The sequence below is a fragment of the Podarcis raffonei genome, chromosome 16 (assembly GCF_027172205.1).
Source record: "Podarcis raffonei isolate rPodRaf1 chromosome 16, rPodRaf1.pri, whole genome shotgun sequence".
Classification (NCBI taxonomy): domain Eukaryota; kingdom Metazoa; phylum Chordata; class Lepidosauria; order Squamata; family Lacertidae; genus Podarcis; species Podarcis raffonei.
This window is the reverse complement of record NC_070617.1, coordinates 23,711,443-23,734,355: the sequence shown is the minus strand read 5'-3', so window position 1 is coordinate 23,734,355 and position 22,913 is coordinate 23,711,443. Positions and strand designations below refer to the sequence as shown.

Here is a 22,913-nt window from a genome sequence, read left to right as displayed (position 1 = left end):
TTGGGAATCCTTCCCATGGAACTCTGGGAATTGTAGCTCTGAGAGCGGGTCTCTCCTGACTCTCAGCACCCTCAAGGAACTACACTTCCCAGGATACTTTGGGGGAGGGGAAGCCATGGCTGTTTAAAGCGATATGACATTGTTTTAAATGTTATATCGCAGGTGGGGGCCTTTGTTCTTTTCCCCAAAGACCTCAGAGGCTTCTCCCCATTTTATCCTCTCAACGATTGGTTGAGAGAGAGGCCATGGGGTTCAGGTGGTGATCTGAACCCAGATCCCTGTGTGCTGTTGAACCTGATTCACTAGCCAGGGTATAAATAATACCATGATTGATTGATTGATTGATTGATTGATTGCATTTTTATCCCACTTTCTCTTTAAGGAGCTCAAGGTGGTGCACAAACTTCTCCCCATTTCATCTTCAAAACAACCCTGCAGTGTAGGTTAGCTTGAGAGGTGGTGACTGGCTCAAGGTCACCCCTGGTGAGCTTGACGTGGCCGAGTGGGGATTTGAACCCGGGTCTCCCGGGTCCCCCTAGCCCAGCGCTCTAACCACTGTGCCACACCGTCTCACAGTGCCAAAACAGTGCCTTTCATTCTGCATTGCGAGCTCCCCAGCAGTGGCCTTTTCAACTTGGCACCCTGCAGAATCTGTCGGACTACACCTCCCATCAGCTGGCTGGCTGGGACTGATGGGAGTTGTAGTCCAACCATATCTAGAAGCCACCAGGTTGACAACAGCTGCATGGCTCCCTTTCCAAGTTGAAGGCATCCCAGCTGCATCCCGTGGAGGGAAACCACTGATGAACGAGTTGGGACTGGATGTAAACTTGGGGATAGATAGTAGAATCATAGAATTTGAACATAGCTGTCAACTTTCCCCTTTTTTAAAGGGAAATTCCCTTATTCCGAATAGGATTCCTCCACAGAAAAGGGAAAAGTTGACAGCTATGAATTGGAGCGTTTGAAGGGTCATCTATGCCAACCCTCTGCAATTCAGGAATCACAGCTAAATCACCGGGCTTTCGACCACTTGCAACCAAGAGAAGATACCTTGGAGCCAGGATGGCATCTGATATCTTCCTCATCTGGGGATCTTTGGATCTGGACTGTTTTCACACACTAATACCCCATCCTGTAGAATTCGACCAGTTCTATTTTATCTCTTCAGTCAGAATGAATTTCTGCACCAAATTGCTTTCTCTGAGCATCCTGAGCAGGAACACTCACCATTAAGAAAAAGAGGTCAGGATAGGCCAGTATATATATGTGGACTGTCCCTGGATCAAGTGACTTTTCTTCTTTAAGTTCTCAAAGCTCTTAACCTAGCTCAAGATTGTCATCTGAACTAACCAGATGTTTAACTGAGAATCAATCACAGCCACTCCTTTAGAGCCACAGTCTTGCCCCCCCAATGGCAACTAGACATCCCTCTTTGCCAACTGCAACCTCGTTAAATTTCAAGCACACCTGCCAACGGTACCCTCCCTCTGCCAAATGCCTGGGAGCTGTTTGTGGAAGGGCACTTTGCATATACTCTGATGCACCCATTCTTTTGCTCCCTCCGATCGCAGGGCTGAGCCGCCCTGAGCTGCCGTTAACGGCAGAAAACTAAACTCTTGGGTTGCTAGTCAAACTGAAGCCCACTTAATGGGTGGGTCAGGTTCTGTACTGTGACTCCCCACCCCCCACAGGATTAGGCCACTGTGAATAATAAGAGAGAGAGTGTGAGAGGAGATGAGTACAAAGAGATTCCCTGCCTCCCTGTCCCTCCCTGAAGTTCACAGGCTCTGAATGGGAACTTTGCCCCTGAATACGTGGGATGAGTCATCCTTACCAGCAGATGGACTTGAGCCAGAAAGAAGTTTGTTTAGGCACCTGAAAAGCACTGAGCGAGGAGGTGGCTCAGTGCCCAGTTGGTTGGTTGGCACCTGAACCAGCAACACCCCCCTCCAGGGCCTCCATGGAAACCTCCCTGACCCCCCAACTCCTATTTGTGCAGACTGACCCACCCCCACAACAACTCAGCTGAGAGGTTTTCAACCAGATTGCGGACCACAATACTTGAAGCTCTCCAGTGGCTCCCCATTTGTGGAATGCTCTGCCCAGGGAGTTTCAACTGGTGCCTTCATTATACATCTTTAGGCGCCAGATGGAAAGGTTCCTTTTCAGCCAGGCCTTGGGCTGACAGAACATCCAATGCCCTTTGAAATGTGTTGTTTGTAGGGGGAATTATTGGTTTTTGTCCTTTTTTATTTTTTATTTTTTTTAATATACAGTGGTACCTCGGGTTAAGTACTTAATTCATTCCGGAGGTCTGTTCTTAACCTGAAACTGTTCTTAACCTGAGGTACCACTTTTGCTAATGGGGCCTCCCGCTGCCGCTGCACGATTTCTGTTCTCATCCTGAGGTAAAGTTCTTAACCCGAGGTACTATTTCTGGGTTAGCAGAGTCTGTAACCTGAAGCGTCTGTAACCCGAGGTACCACTGTATTGTAATTTTATGTTGTGAACCGCCCGGAGATCTTACAGATGAAGGGCAGCATACAGATTTAATAACAAAAATTTTGAAAAGCTGCGCCACCAATTGGGGCGGCTTTAAAGGCTTATGCTAATCTGTGTAGGTTAAGGCTACTGTGTGTGTGTGTTGAGTTTTGCAGTGTGCCTCTGATTGCCAGTTGCTGGAAATCGCAGGTGGGGAGAGGGCTGTTATGCTCAGGTCCTGCTTGTGGACTTCCCAGAAGAGGCATCTATTTGGCCAGTATGAGATCAGGTTGCTGGACTAGATGGGCCACTGACTTGATCCAGCAGGACTGTTCTGATGTCCCTATGCAGTGTTAGAAATTCCCCAGGTGTGTTTTGCTACTGGTGCAGGTCCAATTGCAACTACGCTGAGATTTACAGTAGTAGCGCGGGTTACAGACGCTTCAGGTTACGGATGCTTCGGGTTACAGACTCCGCTAACCCAGAAATACTACCTCGGGTTAAGAACTTTACCTCAGGATGAGAACAGAAATCGTGTGGCGGCGGCAGGAGGCCCCATTAGCTAAAGTAGAACCTTGGGTTAAGAACAGTTTCAGGTTAAGAACGGACCTCCAGAACGAATTAAGTTATTAACCTGAGGTACTACTGTATCTGCCTTAAAAGTAAAGGGAGCCCTGACCTTTAGGTCCAGTTGCAGATGACTCTGGGGTTGCAGCGCTCATCTCGCTTTACTGGCCGAGGGAGCCAGCGTACAGCTTCCAGGTCGTGTGGCCAGCATGACTAAGCCACTTCTGGCGAACCAGAGCAGCGCACGGATCATAGAACTGTAGTGTTGAAAGGGATCCCTGAGGGTCATTTGGTCCAACCCCCTAGCGAATTGACAGTCCGTTGTGGCGACTGTAACCTAGGTTTATGGTGCCATTTGGCACCCAGCTTATATATCTGAGTTTCTAACACTGTTCCTAGCTCCACTGTCAGAGACAATGTGCCTCTGGATATCAGTGGTTGGGAATAATCAGTGCTTTTTTCTAAAAAAATGTTTAGGGGTACTCTCATTTTCCTACTCATTATTGAAATACTGCCCTTCAATGAGGCCAAACTTAGATTCACAAAATATTTAGGGGTATTCATACCCCTGCGTCTCCCCAGAAAAAAAAGCACTGGGAATTATTATTATTATTATTATTTATTTATACCCCTCCCATCTAGTTGGGTTTCCCCAGCCACTCTGGGCAGCTGCCAATAGAATATTAAAAACACCATCAAACATTAAAATCTTCCCTAAGCAGGGTTGCCTTCAGATTTCATCTAAGAGTCAGATAGTTGTTTATTTCCTTGACATCTGATTGGCGGGTGTTCCACAGGGCGGGTGCCACTACCAAGAAGGCCCTCTGCCTGGTTCTCTGTAACTTCGCTTCTCGCAGTGAGGGAACTGCCAGAAGGCCCTCGGTGCTGGACCTCAGTGTCTGGGCTGAACGATGGGGGTGGAGACACTCCCAGAGGTATACTGGGCTTTAAAGATCAGCACCAACACTTTGAATTGTGCTCAGAAACCGCAAGCAGGGAGAGAATGGTGTCGCACTCAGGTCCTGCTTACAGGTTTCGCAACAAGGATAGATTCCAGTTATGTCAGCATCTGGCAACACTTGTTCCTGCCTTGCAGCAGGTTGGCCCTCGGGCTCCCTTCTAGTGGCAATTCTGTGAATGTAAAGTGGGTGATTTAAGGCCCTGCCCCTGCTGTCAAGGGTCAGTTTCTCTCTGTGTGTGCTGTAAATTGTGGTATCTCCTGATTTTTCTCCCCTGCCAGTGATGAGCTGTGGGAATATGCAAGATGGCTGACCAGAGCAACATCCAATCGGCGGCTTCCAAGAGCATCCGCCCCTTCCGCTCCAGCGAGGAGTATCTCTACGCCATGAAGGAGGACCTGGCCGAGTGGCTCAACACGCTCTATGACCTCGATGTCCAAGTGGAGAACTTCATGGATGTCCTGGAAACCGGCTACGACCTCTGCCAGCACGCCAACAATGTCAACCGCATTGCATTGGAGTTCCAGCAGCTGCACCCGGAGGCGGCATCTCGCATGAGGATCCCGCAGAAGGAGGTGGTCTTCCAGGCCAAGAACGTCATGCCGGGCTCCTTCATCGCCAGGGACAACATCTCCAACTTCATCCAGTGGTGCCGCCAGGAGCTGGGCATCCAGGATGTCGTGATGTTTGAGACCAACGACCTGGTGCTGAAGAAGAACGAGAAGAACTTCGTCCTGTGTCTCCTGGAGGTGGCCAGGAAGGGCTCCAAATTTGGGATGCTGGCTCCCATGCTCATCCAAATGGAGGAGGAGATCGAGGAGGAGATGAGAGACCAGGTGGCCTATGGTGAGCTGGAGACGGAGGAGGCGAGCGAAGTCCTGGGGCCCAAGTCTCCTGTTTACCCGAGCAGAAGCCAGAGGATAACTTTGTGTGACCTCAAGAACCTGGATGAGCTGGTGAGTCTCTTCTGTCCTGCTGGCATCCTCTTTATTTATTTAAAATGTGTCTCCTTTTACAGACTGAACCCTTCTCCTGGCTATAATTCTGGAGGGCTGGCTAGCAATTGCATCAGCATATTTATTAAGTCATGTAAATGTTTGTTTATGTCGTTATTTTAAAATATTTCCATCCCAGCGGGTAACAAACAGCCACAACACAGATATAACCCTCTTCTGGGGAAAAAAGTTAATAAATGAACAGCATCCAACCTGGATAAGAAATTTCCAGCATTACAGAAGAAACAGAACTGAGCCAGCATAGCGTTCAAAATTCCCCAGGCAATTTTTGCTATTGGTGCAGGTCCAGTTACAACTATGTTGAGATTTCTGGGCGCCAGGGTTGGCAACCACCGTTTAAGAACCTCTGCCTTAGTCCCTCGTTAATGCCATGTCCATTTCCATTGTGTGTGTTTCTCCTTTCTGCAAGTGACTTCTTGTACAGCCAAGCAATGTAGATCATAGAACTGTTGCAATGGAAGGTGAAAAGACATTCCGTTGTGGCGAGTATAACTGAGAATTAATATGTCATTTGGCACCTAGCTTATGCATCTGGGTTTTCTAACACTGAGCCAGAAGTTTCCTCCTCCAACTTGGTGCCCTCCATATGTTTTGCACCGTCAGCTTCCATCACCAGTCACCACTAGTCATGCTAGCTGGGGCTCATGGGAGCTATGGTCTAAAACATCTGGAGGGCACCAGGTTGGGGAAAGCTGCTCTGTCCACTGGGTTTCAGGATTGTGTGCTTAAGTGGAGGTTTCAGTCTAAATTCTGCGCTAGGTAGAACAGAATTCTGCAACCTGGGTACGTTACACATTTGCATGGCATCGTTCTGCAGAATTTAATTCTGCTTTGATAGTCATGGTGAAGGGCAAAGGCACAGAAGCTACTACACTTCATGACCAGGATCAGTCTCATTCTGCAGCTCCTTCAGTTACTACATCTTTGGCAGGCGCCTGCTTTCAAGCACATTTTTGCAGCCATGAGGTCTAGAATCTTGTTGGTTTGCTTTTAAAGTAAAGCTGAGCTTTTTCATTCAGCGGAATCCTGTGGCTGGAGCTGCATCTTGCATCCTTTCTGTGTTCTGCAAAGTCGAAGCTCAGTGATTAGTGTGTTTGCTTTGCACAGAAGGACTGAGGTTCATTTCCCAGAACTACCAGGAAGGATAAGGAATGTCCCCTGTTGGAAACCCAGGCAAGCTGCTGCCGGTCAGTGCAGACAATACTGAGCTAGATGGATCAATGGTTCAGTGGCAAAGCATTTGCTTTGCATAGAAGAAATCCTACAATCGCTGGTGGCATCTCTAGGTAGGGCTGGGAGAGGCTCCTTGCCCGAAACCCTGGAGAGCTGCTGCCAGTCAGTGTAGGCAGCCCTGAGCAGAATACACAAATTGTCTGACTCGTTTTAAGGCAGCTTCCTATGTATGCACAGCCCTCAGTATTCTCGGTCTACATTTGAGGGGGGTGTCTGGGATGTTAGAGGAGGGGTAGTACCTCTGGTGGGGGACACATCATGCTCCTTCTGGGGTCCTTTGTCCACAGCTCTCAGCTGCGGCTCCTAGAAGCTGTCAGCTTGCAGCAGCCGCCACACCCTAGAAAAGGGGTTTGACTGCTGGCTAAACCAAAATAAAAAAATTCCTTCCAGTAGCACCTTAAAGGTAAAGGTACCCTTGACCATTAGGTCCAGTCATGGACAACTGGGGTTGCTGCGCTCATCTCGCTCTATAGGCCGAGGAAGCCGACGTTTGTCCGCAGCTTCCGGATCATGTAGCCAACATGACTAAGCTGCTTCTGGTGAACCAGAGCAGCCACACGGAAACACTGTTTACCTTCCCGCCGGAGTGGTACCTATTTATCTATTTGCACTTGATGTGATTTCGAACTGCTAGGTTGGCAGGAACTGGGACCGAATAATGGGTGCTCACCCCATCGCAGGGATTCGAACCGCCGACCTTCCGATCGGCAAGCCCTAGGCTCTGTGGTTTAGACCACAGCGCCACCTGCATCCCTTCAGTAGCACCTTAGAGACCAACTAAGTTTGTTATTGGTATGAGCTTTCGTGTGCATGCACACTTCTTCAGATACTTCAGCACACAAAAGCTACTGGAAGGAATTTTTTTATTTTGTTTCAACTACGGCAGACCAACACGGCTACCTACCTGTAACTGCGGCCAAACCAAGTGAGGGTTGCCAATGGGTCTCAAACCCTCGGTGAGTTAGGGATTTCCGGACGAGACCAATACTGGGTCCAATGGTCAAGAAGGCACTCTCTGCGCATGCTGTAGAGAGAAGTGAGGGGCAGATGGGGCTTATCAACTTGGAGAGGGAGCCCATTTAGGAGAAGGAAAACTCTGGTCTTAAATCTCCCCTGCCTTGTGGGATATCTTCGGGAGAAGAAAAGGCTAAGCCTAAGGAGTAAACGGGACGCAGGTGGCGCTGTGGGTAAAACCTCAGCTCCTAGGACTTGCCGATCGCATGGTTGGCGGTTCGAATCCCCACGGCGGGGTGCGCTCCCGTTGCTCGGTCCCAGCGCCTGCCAACCTAGCAGTTCAAAAGCACCCCCGGGTGCAAGTAGATAAATAGGGACCGCTTACTAGCGGGAAGGTAAACGGCGTTTCCGTGTGCGGCTCTGCCTCGCCAGGGTAGCTTCGTCACGCTGGCCACGTGACCCGGAAGTGTCTGCGGACAGCGCTGGCTCCCGGCCTATAGAGTGAGATGGGCGCACAACCCTAGAGTCTGTCAAGACTGGCCCGTACGGGCAGGGGTACCTTTACCTTTAAGGAGTAAACATTGCACAAATCCAGAGTGGAGTCCCTAAGACGGTTGGAGAATGCCTTGCTGCCAAGCTGGATCACATCAGCGAGGCTGAGAGGCGGGTCTTGTCGTCTGGGCAGCCCAGGACCTCCATACACGCTGCCCAGGCTCGCGCCCAGGGATGTGACTTTGGTCTCCACCACAGCGGTTTGACTTCACCCCTGAAGGCACACTCCATTGTCTCTCTAGTTAGGACGATGCCGACCTTTGAGGGACAGCAAGAAATGGTCCGATTAATTGACAGCTGATCAGGCTGAAGGTGTTTATGAAGTGAGCCAATGAAGGGAAGACAGCGCAGGGCTGTTTGCTATGTTTGGGCTTAGCATTGCTGTCCTCTTTGAACTGAAATGCCCAATTGAGGATTAACCAAGCTGCCCTGCTTGGCAAGCTTAGGCTTCGGGCTGTTGTGTGATTTAGATCTGCAGGCTATTTGCGGTTTGCTTCAGTGGATATGGGAAAATTCCTCTTGTTGTTTCAACCCTCCTTTTAAAAATATTTGGCAGCTGTCAATACGGGATTCTCCTTTGCATGCCGTTTCCCTAATCAGAACACTGTTTATTCATTTGCTTTCGGTCTCCCTTTGCACACAACTCATCTTCAGAGTTCCTTTATCAGATCTACAGATTTCCTCCTAACCATCTTTCCCGCCACCGGTTGGCATCGTAATCAAGTCGATGTGGTCTAGTGGTTAGAGTGTCAGACAAGAGCTGTGGTGCCGGGAAATCCCCACTAAGGATCTGAAACCCATCTTCAAGAAAAGCTAAGCTTTCCCCACCTCCTCTCTCCGCATTAGGCATTCAACATTTTTACGGAATCGCATAACTGTAAAGCCAGAAAGGACCACAAGGAGATCATCTGGTCCATCTCTCTGCAATGCAGGGATTTTTTTTTATTTTAAGAAAAATATAATTTATTTTATTTTATTTAATAATATTTATGCACTGTTTGGTTTTGGGAAAACTTCTAGGCAGTTTGCAGGAAATATTAAAAGTATCAATAAAACTAAGCAAGTATTAGACTTCACCCCAGAATTGGCCCTACGAAACATCTTCCAAGACAACAATGCCCATTTTCACCACAAAGAACTCATAACCCACCTACTTTCAGCAGCCAGAAACACCATAACCAGACACTGGAGAGACCTGTCAGGAGTAAGCATGGACCAATGGTACCAAATAGTATGGGAAACAGCCCTACTAGAAAAATTAACCAATAAACTGGAACTGACACAGGGACAAATAGAAGAAGACGCCTTTACGGTATGGCTCCCCTTTATCACATATACAGCCCAACAAGACAATGACAATAATCCACTAACAGCATACAAATCAATATGGCTAACCTGATCCAAAACACCCACCCACCCCACTCACACACAAAAACAAAGATCACCACAGCCAATCACAAACAAACAACCACACCCTAGGCCAACCCCAACCTCTCTCACCACCAAAGGAACACAAATGAACAGCACAAGCAACGCTGACACCAAACCCTACATACATTAAGCATAATAGAAACATCGTCACCTGACCCCCCCATCTTCCCCCCTCCACCCCCTTCCCCCCACCAATGTCTCAACAAATGAAACTGATTTGTAAAAATGTTACATGGAAAAAATACGAGAGACATTACACATACTTCTGTAAAACAAGAAAATCTTTAATAAAAAAACAACAACAAAAAAGTATCAATAAAACAATTTAAGATAAAATTATTAGTAAAAAGAGATTAAAACATGTCAACGCTGATGTGCCTTGAATAGGCTTGCCTAAACGTTTTGAGTGGGCACCAAAAAAATAATAATACAGTGAACATGCCTGCCTGATTTCAGTAGGCAAGGAGTTCCAAAGTGCTGCCACATTAAAAGAACAATTTCCTACCTATGTGGAACAGGTATTGCTTGGCACTTGGCACAGTACTAGTTCCACAGATCGAAGAGGTTTAGTGGACATATATGTGGAAAGACCATCCCGCAGGAGACTCCTGCCTCTATTATACTTTTTATTTACAAATACAGTTGTACCCTGGAAGTCAAACGGAATCCGTTCCAGAAGTCCGTTCGACTTCCAAAACGTTTGAAAACCAAAGCACAGCTTCTGATTGGCTGCAGGAGCTTCCTGCACTCAATTGGAAGCTGCGGAAGCCCCGTCAGACGTTTGACTTCCAAAAATAGTTCGCAAACCAGAGCAGTCACTTCTGGGTTTGCAGCGTTCAAGAGCCAAAACGTTCGGAAACTAAGCTGTTTGGAAACCAAGATACAACTGTATAGTTTATGTGTTCATCAATACAGTTGTCATAAAATTTCAAGTAAATACATGCACACACATGTAAACACACACATCTTGCAGATAATTTTAAAAATTCAACATTCCAAAAATATTACAGTATATAAACATACTGGAAATTTTGAATAGATCTATTGCAAAACTATATGTAAGTACATAAACATATATTTTTTTTCCTTAAAGGAGATGCAGGCAACCTCAGGCCAGGAGTGAAACAGTCCTGTCTATCTGGCCCCTGAAATTCTCCCCAGACCACACCTTTTCCTGACCCTGCTTCATGCCCCAGGTGTGTCTTTACCTGCCTGGAAAGTGCCCTCAAAAACCCACCTTGTCTCTTGTTTGCCTGGCTGGAGGGACACAGGAGGAGTGTGTGAGCTTGTGAACAAGATAATCTAGCCCACATCCATTGCTCCACCTACCTTTGTCTCTGGTCACGCCCACCAGTAGCACGTGGCTCCTGGAAGGCTTCCCAGAAGGGAATGTGGCCCCCAGTCTGAGAAAAAATTCCTGGGGGGAGTGAAAGACTAGAGCAGGCATGGCCAAACTTGGCTGTCCAGCTGTTTGGGGACTACAATTCCCATCATCCCTGACCACTGGTTCTGTTGGCTAGGGATGATGGGAGTTGTAGTCCCAAGACAGCTGGAGGGCCAAGTTTGGCCATGCCAGGACTAGAGGTTCTGCAGTCCCAGCTCCTGTGGCCTGATGGCCTGTTGGAGACCAATTTTGCTCTTTGCCCATCCTGCAAAATATGCCTCTCTGAGCCTCTGCAGATCTGCTCAGCAGAATCCTCGGAAACACAGAGATCCCCTTCTCTGGGCTGTTGTAAACTGCAGAAAACCTGGGCAAAGAGATCTTACGGCACGCTGAGCTTTGGTGCATGAAAATAACTGGCTTCCATTCCAAAGTTCAGCGTGACGTGAGCTTTTTCTCCCAGGCTCACAGATATGCTCGACAGATTCGGTGAGGAGTGAGAAGATCTCTGTGTTACACTGAGCTCTGATATGGGTAGAACCCTCTCCCCAAGAGATTTGTGGGATCTGTGTGGCTGCAGGGACCCCCGCTTCCATAAATCCTATGATATAAGTGCAGAGGACCTGGAGAAGGGTTAGCAAGGACCACAATAATGTCTGGCTGCTCAGGCAAGCCAGTATCTGTGGACCGCTGCACTTCCATGTTAAATTGGCTTTTCACCTGCTGAAACAATCCATCAGAGTACGAGTCTCTGTGCAGTGAAGCGCATTCGATAGCCTCCTATAGAAACGATTGGCGGGTTGCTGTCAGGTGAATTGCTCTGATTCACTCTCATGCTGTTAACTCTGAGACCTCTTAATGTTTCTTGAGCCGGGAGCATTAAAGGAGCATTCTGGAAGGTGAGAACCATCGTCCTCATCACTTTGAAAACTGGCCGAGTTCTAAACACTACAGTGTGCAATTAATTGGCCAAAAACATTTTTATAAAAAATGGTTTAGTGAGTTTATCCTGCTTTGTTGACTTTGAATCTTAAGGAAAGTTGCTGCTTTGAAAGCGTGAAATATTACGTGCCTTAACAGTGAAGCTGTGTTTTGTTACTGTTGACACTTCGGCTTTTTAATAAACACCCTCCCAAATCATTGACGCAGGAAAACACCTCGCTAATAGTTTGGCACATAACCTTGGGAATAACAGCGCCATTCATTTTGCTGCAGGGTTATTTCTGAGGTGGACAAATATTATGACTCTGCGTCTCAAAGGAGCACAGAGGATGCTCTATCGAGGCAGCGCTCTTTGAACGAACGAGAGAGTTCAGGAAAGTCAGGAAGCCTACGAGGGCTTGTCAGTAGATGACAGAAGGCCCTTCTCTCAGAATCCCTCAAATCTGGTTTCTGTGGAGGGATCCCCTGGCTGAGGAGGGTTTACCGTATTTTTCACTCTATAAGACGCACCAGACCACAAGATGCACCTAGTTTTTGGAGGAGGAAAACAAGAAAAAAAAATATATTCTGAATCTCAGAAGCCAGAACAGAAAGAGGGATCGCTGCGCAGTGAAAGCAGCGATCCCTCTTGCTGTTCTGGCTTCTGGGATAGCTGCGCAGCCTGTATTCGCTCCATAAGACACACACACATTTCCCCTTACTTTTTAGGAGGGAAAAAGTGAGTCTTATAGAGCAAGAAATATGGTATTTCCAAGGCGGCCCTCCATAATTTATGGAACAACATCATCCTTATCCAGTAGCCATGCTGGCTTGGGCTGATAGGAGCTGGACTCCCAAGAACATCTCCTTCCACCCCTGATTTTCGACAGGGACCAACTCTGTGCCCAGAAGCTTATCCATTGCTATAACCCCTCCCCACCGAAAACCTGTGTACAGTTCTGGCTGCCTCGCCTCAAAATGGATATTGTAGAGGTGGAAAAGATTCAGAAAAAGCAGCCCAAAGGATGAAGGGGGTGGAGCAACTCCCTCACAAGGAAAGGTGGCAGCGTATGGGGCTTTTTAGCTTAAGAGAAAAGGCGAGTAAGAGGCAACAAGATAGAACTTTGTAAAATCATGGATGGCATGGAGAAAGTGGGGAGGGGAAAGCAATTTTCTCCTTCTCTCCTGTCCCTGGAACCGATGCACATCCAATGAAGCTGAACGTTGGAAGATTCGGGACTGTTAAACTACGGAACTCTCTGCCACAGGAGGCATCGGTTGCCACCAACTTGACAAGCCATGATGGCTGCGCTCTGCCTCCACGGTTGGAGGCAGCAATGCTTTCGAATATCTGTTGCTGCAGGAGAGGGCTCTCGTCCCCGGGTCCTGCTTATTGGTGCCCCCCGGCCTCTGTGAGAGCAAGATGCTGGACTAGATGGGCCATTGGCTTAATCCAGCAGGCTCCTTTATGTTCTTACTGGTGTTTATGGTTGGGATGACAAAAAGCAGCTCTCACCATAGTGGTCCATGTGGGGTGGGGGTGGGGAATAAAATCCCAAGCTCTGCTGTAGGGCCAATGCCTTTATTAGGAGCGGCTCAAATGTCACAAAATAGTGAGCATGTCTTAGAAGTTTTCCGGAACCCTTAATCAGGCTAAGATGCTAAACAAAATGAGACGAAGGCATAACCCTGGCATGACGTCAAAGCCTGGGGTGTTCTGCATATTGTAACGGGATCTGGAGGGATCTGGAGACGTGAGCCTCCACTAGGTGCTAAAAAGATGATGGGTCAACTGTTTGACGGAGACCACAGTCACACCATCCGTTTAAAGTAACATGAGACCACCCCAAGGAATTCTGGGAGCTGTAGTTTTGTCAAGGGATGCAGAGCATAGCTGTCAACTTTCAGATTTGAAAATAAGGGATCAGCATCCTTGAAAATAAGGGATCAGCAACCTCACCTGTCCCGGGGACAGTCTATGGGATATCTAACAATCCAGGATAGCAGTGGGAAACAGCGCTGGAATAAGGGAATTTCCTGCAAGAAAAGGGAAGGTTGACAGCTATGATGCAGAGCACTGTTAGGAGTTCAGTGCTGCAGTTGTTGATGTTGTACGGTTATAATAAAGGTAAAGGGACCCCTAACCATTAGGTCCAGTTGTGACCGACTCTGGGGTTGCGGCGCTCATCTCGCTTTATTGGCCGAGGGAGCTGGCGTACAGCTTCCGGGTCATGTGGCCAGCATGACTAAGCCGCTTCTGGCGAACCAGAGCAGCGCACGGAAACGCCCTTTACCTTCCCGCCGGAGCGGTACCTATTTATCTACTTGCACTTTGACGTGCTTTTGAACTGCTAGGTTGGCAGGAGCAGGGGCCGAGCAACGGGAGCTCACGCCGTCGTGGGGATTTGAACCGCCGACCTTCTGATTGGCAAGTCCTAGGCTCTGTGGTTTAACCCACAGTGCCACAGCTATGATGCAGAGCACTGTTAGGAGTTCAGTGTTGCAATTGTTGTTGTTGTACGTTTATATACCAACCTTTATCTTTCAAGGATCAAAAGGTGGTGCAATTTTACCTTCACAACGACCCTGTGAGGTAGGTTAGGCAAAGAGATGGTGACTGGCCCAAGGTCACGCAGTCAGGTTCAGGGCCGAGTGGGGATTCGAACCCTGGTCTCCCAGGTCATAGTCCAACACTCTTAACCATTACGCCACAATTCTCAGAGTTCCCTATCAAGATCGTGAAACCACCCTGGGAACTGTAGTTCTGTGAGGGGCATGGGGTCTCTTAACAATACTCTTAACAAACTACAGCTCCAAGGATTATTGGGTGGGGAACCATGCCTTTCTAAAGTGGTATTGTGGATGGTGTGAATGTGGCCAAAAAGTGATGCGTCTCAGCCTCTGGTTTTCCTACAGTGCCTGGCCCCAGTGGTAGACTGCCCTGACTCAGGAGGTTCTATCCAGCAGATTGTGTTTTCCATTCCTTTGCATGCACAAACATGTGCTGCTCCTGCTTCATCTTTGATTGTAGTAACTGAAAGGTGTGCAGGGCGCAGGGGAATGTTGAAGGGAAAAGAAAGCGTCCGTGGCAGACGTGTGACTCTTTCTTGGATCAAACGGATGATCAGCGGATTAATATTTGAATCAGGGCCAGCCCTGCCTGCACACGGGAGCCTCCAGTGACCTGAGAAAGCTCCCCTTGGCTGTCCTGCTTTGCACCACTGCAAAGCGTCTTTTGAGCAGAAAATACTTTGGAATTGGCCGCGCTTGCGGTTCTGTCCAGGTCTCTCATTCTGCGACCAGGTCTCTCATTTATAACATTACAGGAGCCGTGGATTAGCCAGGCTATAATTTTCTGGTGGGGTTCGGATTCGGTAGAGAAGCTTTGCACTTTCTCTCCTTTCCATTCCCTCTCCCTGCAGTCTGAAATGAATGCCTTTGGATAAATTGCTGACTTTATTCTTAGACGCAGCGTCCTTGTTTTTTTGCGGCTCCTCAAGTGGAAACTTGCAGCAATGTCTGCTTGCTGCAAGGTGTGAGCCGCCCACTTTGCAAAGGCAGGGTAGCCTCCAAATTCCATGAAGGGGGGGGACTCTCTTGTCCGTCTGAGGGGGAGCCTCTTGGGGCGGGTTGCCGCTTGCATACTGATGACTCCAACCTGACAGGCTCCCTTTGACTAGAAAAACACTGAATAATGAACTCCAAACTGGTGCTCTGGGTGTGTGTGTAGGTTTTGTCCCCTGTCCTATTTACTCTGCAACTGGAAAGTTAGAGAAGATAGTGCTTTGTTTGCACCCTGCTTTTGGGCGGAAAGAGCCAAGCTGATGGGCCAACATCCCTCTTGGGTTGAGGCAAACTCATTCTTTCTTTTCTCAGCTGTGGTTTTGAAGCCAGCTCAAGATGGGGGCCTCAAGATGGCATACGTCGTCCTTCACCCTCCATAACCCTATGAGGTAGGCTAGGCTGAGAGTGACTGGATAACATAGGCGCCAACTACTGGGGGCCTAGGCACTCACAATTTTTTTTTTGGGGGGGTGCTCAGCACCCGCAGTGCAGACTCCGATGTGACTTCCAGTTTCTACCAAAAGTCGCGTCAGAGGCACGACACAACCACTGAGGAGATGTTGGAGGCCCTGCTAGGCTCCATGAGGCCTCAGAGATCATGTCTGAGGCCCTGTCAGGCCTCAGAAGCGCCACTGTGGAGCGTCACTGTAACATCATGATGTCCCATTATGTCGCAGGTGCCATTGGGCACCCAAAGCCCAAGTCCCAAGTTGCCGCCCCTGCTGGATAGCTCAGTTGGTTAGAGTGCGGTGCAGGTAACACCAAGGTTGCAGGTTCGATTCCTGTTGGGAACAGCTGCATATTCCTGCTTCGTAGGGGTCAGCAAACTTTTTCAGCAGGTGGCCGGTCCACTGTCCCTCAGACCTTGTGGGGGGCCAGACTATATGGGGGTGGGGCGGGAATGAACTAATTCCTTTGCCCCACAAATAACCCAGAGATGCATTTTAAATAAAAGGGCACATTCTACTCATGTAAAAACACACTGATTCCTGGACCGTCCGCGGGCCGGATTTAGAAGGTGATTGGGCTGGATCTGGCCCCCAGGCCTTAGTTTGCCTACCCATGGACTAGATAATCCTCAGAGAGGGTCCCTTTCAACTTCACAATCCTATAATTCTATGAATGGCCCAGGGTCATCCAGTGAGCTTCATGCCTGAGTGGGGATTTGAACCCTGATCTGCCAGCTCTTCGTCCAACACTCTAACCACTACACCTCACCGCCTCTCACCCTGGATCCCAGTTGGAAAAATACGCAGCTGGACTTAAAATATCTGTGGTTTTCCTTTGGGCAAAGTTTTCTGCTGCTGTATCTCTGGATATGCATATAGACATCTTCTCCCCTGCCAAATCACCTCCTTCCTCAACTAGAGAGCCTTAGGGCCTCCCTGCATTTGACTTTATAATGAGGTGATTAGCAATTAGATTATGTGTTTTTTAAAAGTAAACACCAGGTGCCTAGAGGCAGGAGGAGGAGCGGTTATCAAGAATTCTGGCACGAGGAAGGGAGTTTTAAGTCTTCCCTCCCAATCTGTAATCTCCGTGAAATAGCTCCCCACCAACAATTAGCATTGGGGTTAAGCTTCCCATTGGCGCCCAGGGAGTGCTTGCTGTGCAGTGTTGATAGCGAAATTGCTTGCTCCTGGTATTTAATATAAGTCGTGTTTGCTAATCTCATCATTAACAGGATGATGTTCGATTCAGGTAGTCGGGCCTTAAGGGAGGTCAGGATGGTCAAGAACCAGCAATTTTCTCTCTGCACAACCAGGGTTGTCTGCAAGGGGAAGAAGCTGTTGACTCTACAGCGCCACCACTGCAGCTGGTAGGATGGTGTACTGCAGCTTGCAGGAATTAATAACATTCCACCTAGTGTTATTTAACCCCTGACATGCCTGGTCTCTCTGCTGTAGGCTGGCATGCTCGCAGGCTCCTACTTGGAGCTTTACTGAACCACCCGCATTCCTTCCTTCCTCTGAGTCACAGCTGGGACACCTAGTCCTCATAGTTCTTGGCATCTGTCTGTCTGGAGAGACAATGGAGTATCCCTCCAGGGGTGAAGGCAAACCGCTGCATCTGCAGTGCTGAGTTGACCTCCCCGGGGTGCTAGCCTGGGCACTATGTATGGAGGTCCTGGGCTACCTAGACGGCCTCGCTGGACTAGAACTCCCATAGATTCACTGCCCATGCTGGTTGAGGCTGATGGGATTTGTAATCCTAAATATTTGGAGGGCATCAGAGCAGGGAGTCTGGCCTGTGTTAGGCGAGAGATGGGAATGTCTGAGCAGCATCCAGCCGCTGCGATGGTGGCATTTTGTTTATTAAATCTTTGGCCAGAGGAAGGCAAAGGATCTTGTGGCCAGCAGGGGGCGGGGGGCGGGGGGGGGGATGGCTGAAGAGGACAGAGAGAACACGAGAGACTGCTGGCCTTCCCCACTTAGCAGATCACTGGGGCCTCTGTTCTCGCTTCACAATGGACGCCTGCCACAATCGAAGCTCTTCAGCCAAAGAGCCGGTTGGTCTCTCCTAGCCAAGACTTCATAGGCAGAAACTCTGGTCCCATCTATACATTTATAGCAGTGTGATACCACTTTAAGTAGCCATGGCTCTCTGTCCCCCGTCCCCAAAGTATCCTGGGAAGTGTAGTTCGTTGAGAGTGCTGAGAGTTATTAAGAAACCTTCACAGAGCTGCGATTCCTAGAGTGGCTTAACAATCAATCCTTCCTCCCAAGGAACTCTGGGAATTTTATCTCTGGGAGGGGAATAGGAGCCCCCTCACAACTCTTAGTTCCCTTGATAAACTACAGCTCCCAGAATTCCCTGGGGGAAAGCCATGACTTTTTAAAGTGGTGTGGATGTATGGCGTGCTGATGGGACCAAACTTAAAGGAAATGAAGGACAATTGCTGGAACAGATCAAGGTTTACCTAGCCCAGTCTCCTGCTTCTGACAGTGGCAGAAGCAGCCTTTCCCTGTGCCCTTTAATCTGATAATAGTTGAGAGTCATCAATAGACCTGCCCTCCACTCATCTGAGGGGAATAGGGGTCTCTCCTATCAACTCTCAGTGCCCTAAACAAATCACAGCTCCCAGAATTCTCTGGGGGAAGCCATGATTGTGTAAAGTTCTATGATACTGCTTTTAAGTGCATATAATCTTCTTGTTAGCTTTTTCTTTTCATGTCAGCAGGATTCCTTGCATGTTGTTGACCCCTGTATCAGTCCCAGGTTTCCTTTTTGTCATTAATGTTGACTGTTTTTAATTTAGAGAGCAGAATCAGTCCTCACGGCGGCTTTCAGAGTAGAATTCTCTGCCCCGAGGAACTTACAAACTCTGGGTTGTATCCAGGGTTGGTTCCTACCCCAGAGCATTCCCGGCGAAATGAATGGATGTGACGGAGCGATGCTCATTAATTTCAACAGCTTCGTTAATTTCACTCGGTCTGCCCTGAGCCAAACTTAGTTGGAGTCGACCTTATATGCAGTTCGATGCAGAAGCAGATGTGTGCTTGCTGCGGCAAACTGTTTCTCGGGGCCTGGTTGCAGCCTTGACTTATTTCCAAACAACTCGTTAATTTGAACCTGATTTGTTTGCACAGAGTTTGCAGGGAAGCACGTCCGGTGTTCAGCAAGACTTTGTTCTGATTTGTTTGAGGAGAGGTTTTACGATCTTGTGTCAAGTGACTGTTTTTCCGCACTTTTCTGTGTATTTCCCCCATCCCCTTGCTGGCAGTCTTTTGGGGGCAGGGAGTCACATGCCAGGGGTGGGTGGGACTATAAAAAGTGAGTGGAGCAACAGATGCTAATTTACTTGCCTGCCCCGCCTCCTGCATCCAAGCAAGCAAGAGGCATTCTCTGAGTTCGAAGGACACATTCTGCCCATGCAAAAACACTCAAGGAGGGTGCAAAGCAGAACCGGTGGGGGGTGGGGTCTGGAGAGAGTCCCTAGGGCCAGATAGAGAGGTCTGGAGGGCTACATTTGATGCCCTGGCCTGCACTCCCCCCACTTTTCTGCTCCTTTACAAGACCCCTGTAAAATCGAGCACCTTTGTGGCTCAAGGTCTAAAGGTAAACGGACCCCTGACCATTAGGTCCAGTTGTGGCCGACTCTGGGGTAAAGCTCATCTCGCTTTACTGGCTGAGGGAGCCGGCGTACAGCTTCCAGGTCATGTGGCCAGCATGACTAAGCAGCTTCTGGCGAACCAGAGCAGCGCACGGAAACACCATTTACCTTCCCGCTGAAGCGGTACCTATTTATCTACTTGCACTGGTGTGCTTTCAAACTGCTAGGTTGGCAGGAGCAGGGACCGAGCAATGGGAGCTCATCCTGTTGCGGGGATTTGAACCGCCGACCATCTGATTGGCAAGTCCTAGGCTCTGTGGTTTAACCCACAGTGCCACCCGCGTCCCGGCTCAAGCTCTAGGGTTGCCATATTTCAAAAAGTGAAAATCTGGACACAAAAATCTGTTGAGCTTTTTTTGGCCTTGTTGAGCAATTTTTGGGGAGATTCTTCAAATTTCCCCAGACATTTCAGCGATTTCCACCCAGACACTGTTACCAGCTGCTGTATTCCAGCTATGTTAAGGAAATTCCAGGTGTATGGCAACCCTAAAAGTGGCAAATTTGCCCCTACAAAACTATGGCCAACACGCTGCTGCTTTCCTTTGAAGTTTCAAAAATAGCTTACAGCTCATGTGCTGGGCATTCACACCTGCAAGCTGTCAGCTTTTCTGAGCTGCCTCCAGCTATGGTGCGGAGGCTGTGGGCTGAACTGATGTGAGTCAGGAGTCACCAACGCAGATTTGTCTGTTCTAGACGGGCTTTGCTGAAAGAAGACAAGGATGGATTTGTATTGCAATCCACTCTGCGGCCTTGGAATGCGGAAGCTAAAATAAAGGATATGCAAGAACATTAGGAAATCTGCTGTGTCAGTTGCCCTTCTAATCCAGCGTGCTGTTCTTACAGTGGACGAGAGTCCTGTGGGAAATGAGCCAACACTTTGCACATGGCCAGAGAGACTCTTACCTTTGTGCAACAAAACAAAGCAATAAATAAATTAGTTTATTGATTTTGACTGACTTTCAGAGCCCCCAGCCACTTAAACATCTGTGACCTCCCCACCCGCATTACTGGATTCCCAACTCGTATCAGCAGAAGCCAGCCTGGCCACTGACTAAGGAGGATAGCAGTCAGAGCCCAGCAGCATCTAGGAACATAATAAGTTCAGTATTGCTGACACTGACTGGCAGCGGCTCTCCAGGACTTAGTATCATAGTTGGATGGGACCACGAGGGTTATCTAGGAAAATCTTTCGCCCCACATGGGACTCAAACCCACAACCCTGAGATTAAGAGTCTCATGGTTTACCGACTGAGCTCCCCAGTAGCTACCCAGCTTGGTTCTTTCCCAGCTTTTACCTGGAGATGCCGATTGGGGAATTGAACCTGGGACCTTTGATGTGCAAGGCAGATGCTCTACCTCTGAGCCACAGCCCTATTCAAATCTCCCTATTCAAAGGGAAAGAAGGCAATGCTTGTTCTGATTGGCCAGCTGCTCCCCAGAGCAGGTTTGCTGCTTCCTCTTGCATTGCCTGACTTTACCTACCAGCTAGTAGAGATAAGTAAGGGAGGCAGCAGGCAGGTGACCCCAAGAGAGTCCCAACGTGTGGTTGTGGTTGTTGTTTTCACCCTCTTTTCATTATCTAGAGATCCTGAATCGCATCTGGATTACTCCCTGTGATAAGAGCCTTTCAGGAAGGGGGGGCGGGGAGCTGAGAGACTGACCTCTCCTGACTCTATAATCTCAAAGCCCTTTTTAATTTAAAACTCCTTCCTGGCCCGATTCCTTGTTAAGTCCCCTGATGACAGGGAGGGAGACCTCTTTGTAGCGTGCCTGGTTGGGGGGGGCAGGCAGGGGGCGGGCAGAGCCGGTTGCCGCAGCTGCTGCCTCTTCAATGGCACTACTGTTGGGTGCCAGGGCAGATTTGGCACTGGGTTTTGCAGTAGGAGGGCAAACGGCTGGCTTTTTACAGGCCGGGCATCCCTTCCATGGGTTGTGTGGTCTCGGAGATGACACAGCTCTGTACAAAGGGCTATTGACTCACTGGGCCAAGACGGTCCCGAAAGAAACGAGTGCAAATTCTGGGCTTGGAGACGTAAGCTGGGTTCCCTGTTATAGCCAGTGCTCTCCAGAACAGGGAGAGGGTTTTTCCCTCCTCACTCTCTCATAATCCTACAACTCGGGGCTATCAGATGAAGCTGATTGTTGGAAGATTTGGGGCAGACAAAAAGAAGAAGAGCTGTGTTGGATCAGGCCAGCGGCCCATCTAGTCCAGCATCCTGTTCTCGCACAGTACATATTTATTTACTTATTGCCCACCCTTCACCCTAAGGTGCCATGAAAACACAATTTGAGCCATGGGATAGCTCAGTCGGTAGAGCATGAGACTCTTAAATCTCGGGTTTGTGGGTTCGAGCCCCACGTTGGGCAAAAGATTCCTGCATTGCAGGGGGTTGGACGAGATGACCCTCGTGGTCCCTTCCAACTCTATGATTCTAAGTCCTGGGGAGCTGCTGCCAGTCAGTGTAGGCAATACTGAGCTAGGTCTGACTTGGTATAGCAAAACAACAACAAACCTATGGTTACATGAGACATACTCAATAAACACACAAGACGTAACCGGCTGTACTTTTAAGTAAATGAGGTATACTTCATTGTATCAAATTGTAGATTTCAACGGAAGTTCATTCATAAGGTCCACACATGTATAAGTGTCTATTCCACCTGGCTGTTCATAGAGTCCAATAATCCACATGAAGGGTTGTTACAGTTCCACAGAATCCTTTCACAGAGTCTAAGACAAGGATTTCCGGAATATTAGCCTTGTTTCGCCATTCTAAGCCTTACGCATGAACTGACTAGAGAATGAACTGATCCACTGGGTCTTCTGCTTTTTTCGTAGAACTTTATGAGACTTCTGTTGAAATCTACAATTTGATACAAGGAAGTATACCTTATTTACTTAAAAGTACAGCCGGTTACGTCTTGTGTGTTTACTGACTTGGTATAAGGCAGCTTATTATGTTCCTAGATGCTGCTGGGCTCTGACTGCCATCCTCCTTAGTCAGTGGCCAGGCTGGCTTCTGCTGAGTCCAGTAATACGGGGGGGGGGGGGTCACAGATGTTAAACAACAGTTTCAAACAAGTAAGCGTCTCAGAAATAAGGTGGGTCCATGGTGAAAACCCATGGACTGCAAGAAGATCAAACCTCTCCATTCTGAAGGAAATCAGCCCTGAGTGCTCACTGGAAGGACAGATCCTGAAGCTGAGGCTCCAATACTTTGGCCACCTCATGAGAAGAGAAGACTCCCTGGAAAAGACCCTGATGTTGGGAAAGATGGAGGGCACAAGGAGAAGGGGACGACAGAGGACGAGATGGTTGGACAGTGTTCTCGAAGCTACCAGCATGAGTCTGACCAAACTGCGGGAGGCAGTGGAAGACAGGAGTGCCTGGCGTGCTCTGGTCCATGGGGTCACGAAGAGTCGGACACGACTAAACAACTAAACAACAACAACATAGTGAAAACTATGGAGTTTGCTCGCACAGCAAGGTAGTGGTGGTCACCAACTTCGAAAGGGATGTGAACACATTTGTGATCCGTGCGGGATGCACGTTCGCAACCCGCAGTGTTTGCAACCCGCAGCGACGCGTCTGCACGCGTGGGTTGCGATTCGGCGCTTCTGCACATGTGCAAAGTGCGATTTAGTGCTTCTTCGCATGCGTGATCGCCGAAACCCGGAAGTACAGTGGTACCTCAGGTTACATACGCTTCAGGTTACAGACTCCGCTAACCCAGAAA

The 22,913-nt window shown here is 48.7% G+C and overlaps 1 protein-coding gene across 1 annotated transcript in view; it reads left to right on the top strand.

The window, feature by feature from the left end:
* The window catches only part of GAS2L1 (growth arrest specific 2 like 1), a 49,895-nt gene that overhangs the window by 3,262 nt on the left and 23,720 nt on the right, over positions 1-22,913 (top strand). Inside the window, exon 2 of the mRNA XM_053368381.1 lies at positions 4,292-4,966. Coding sequence (XP_053224356.1) covers positions 4,316-4,966 — 651 coding nt within the window. The 5' untranslated portion in view covers positions 4,292-4,315. The remainder of the gene's footprint in view (positions 1-4,291; positions 4,967-22,913) is intronic.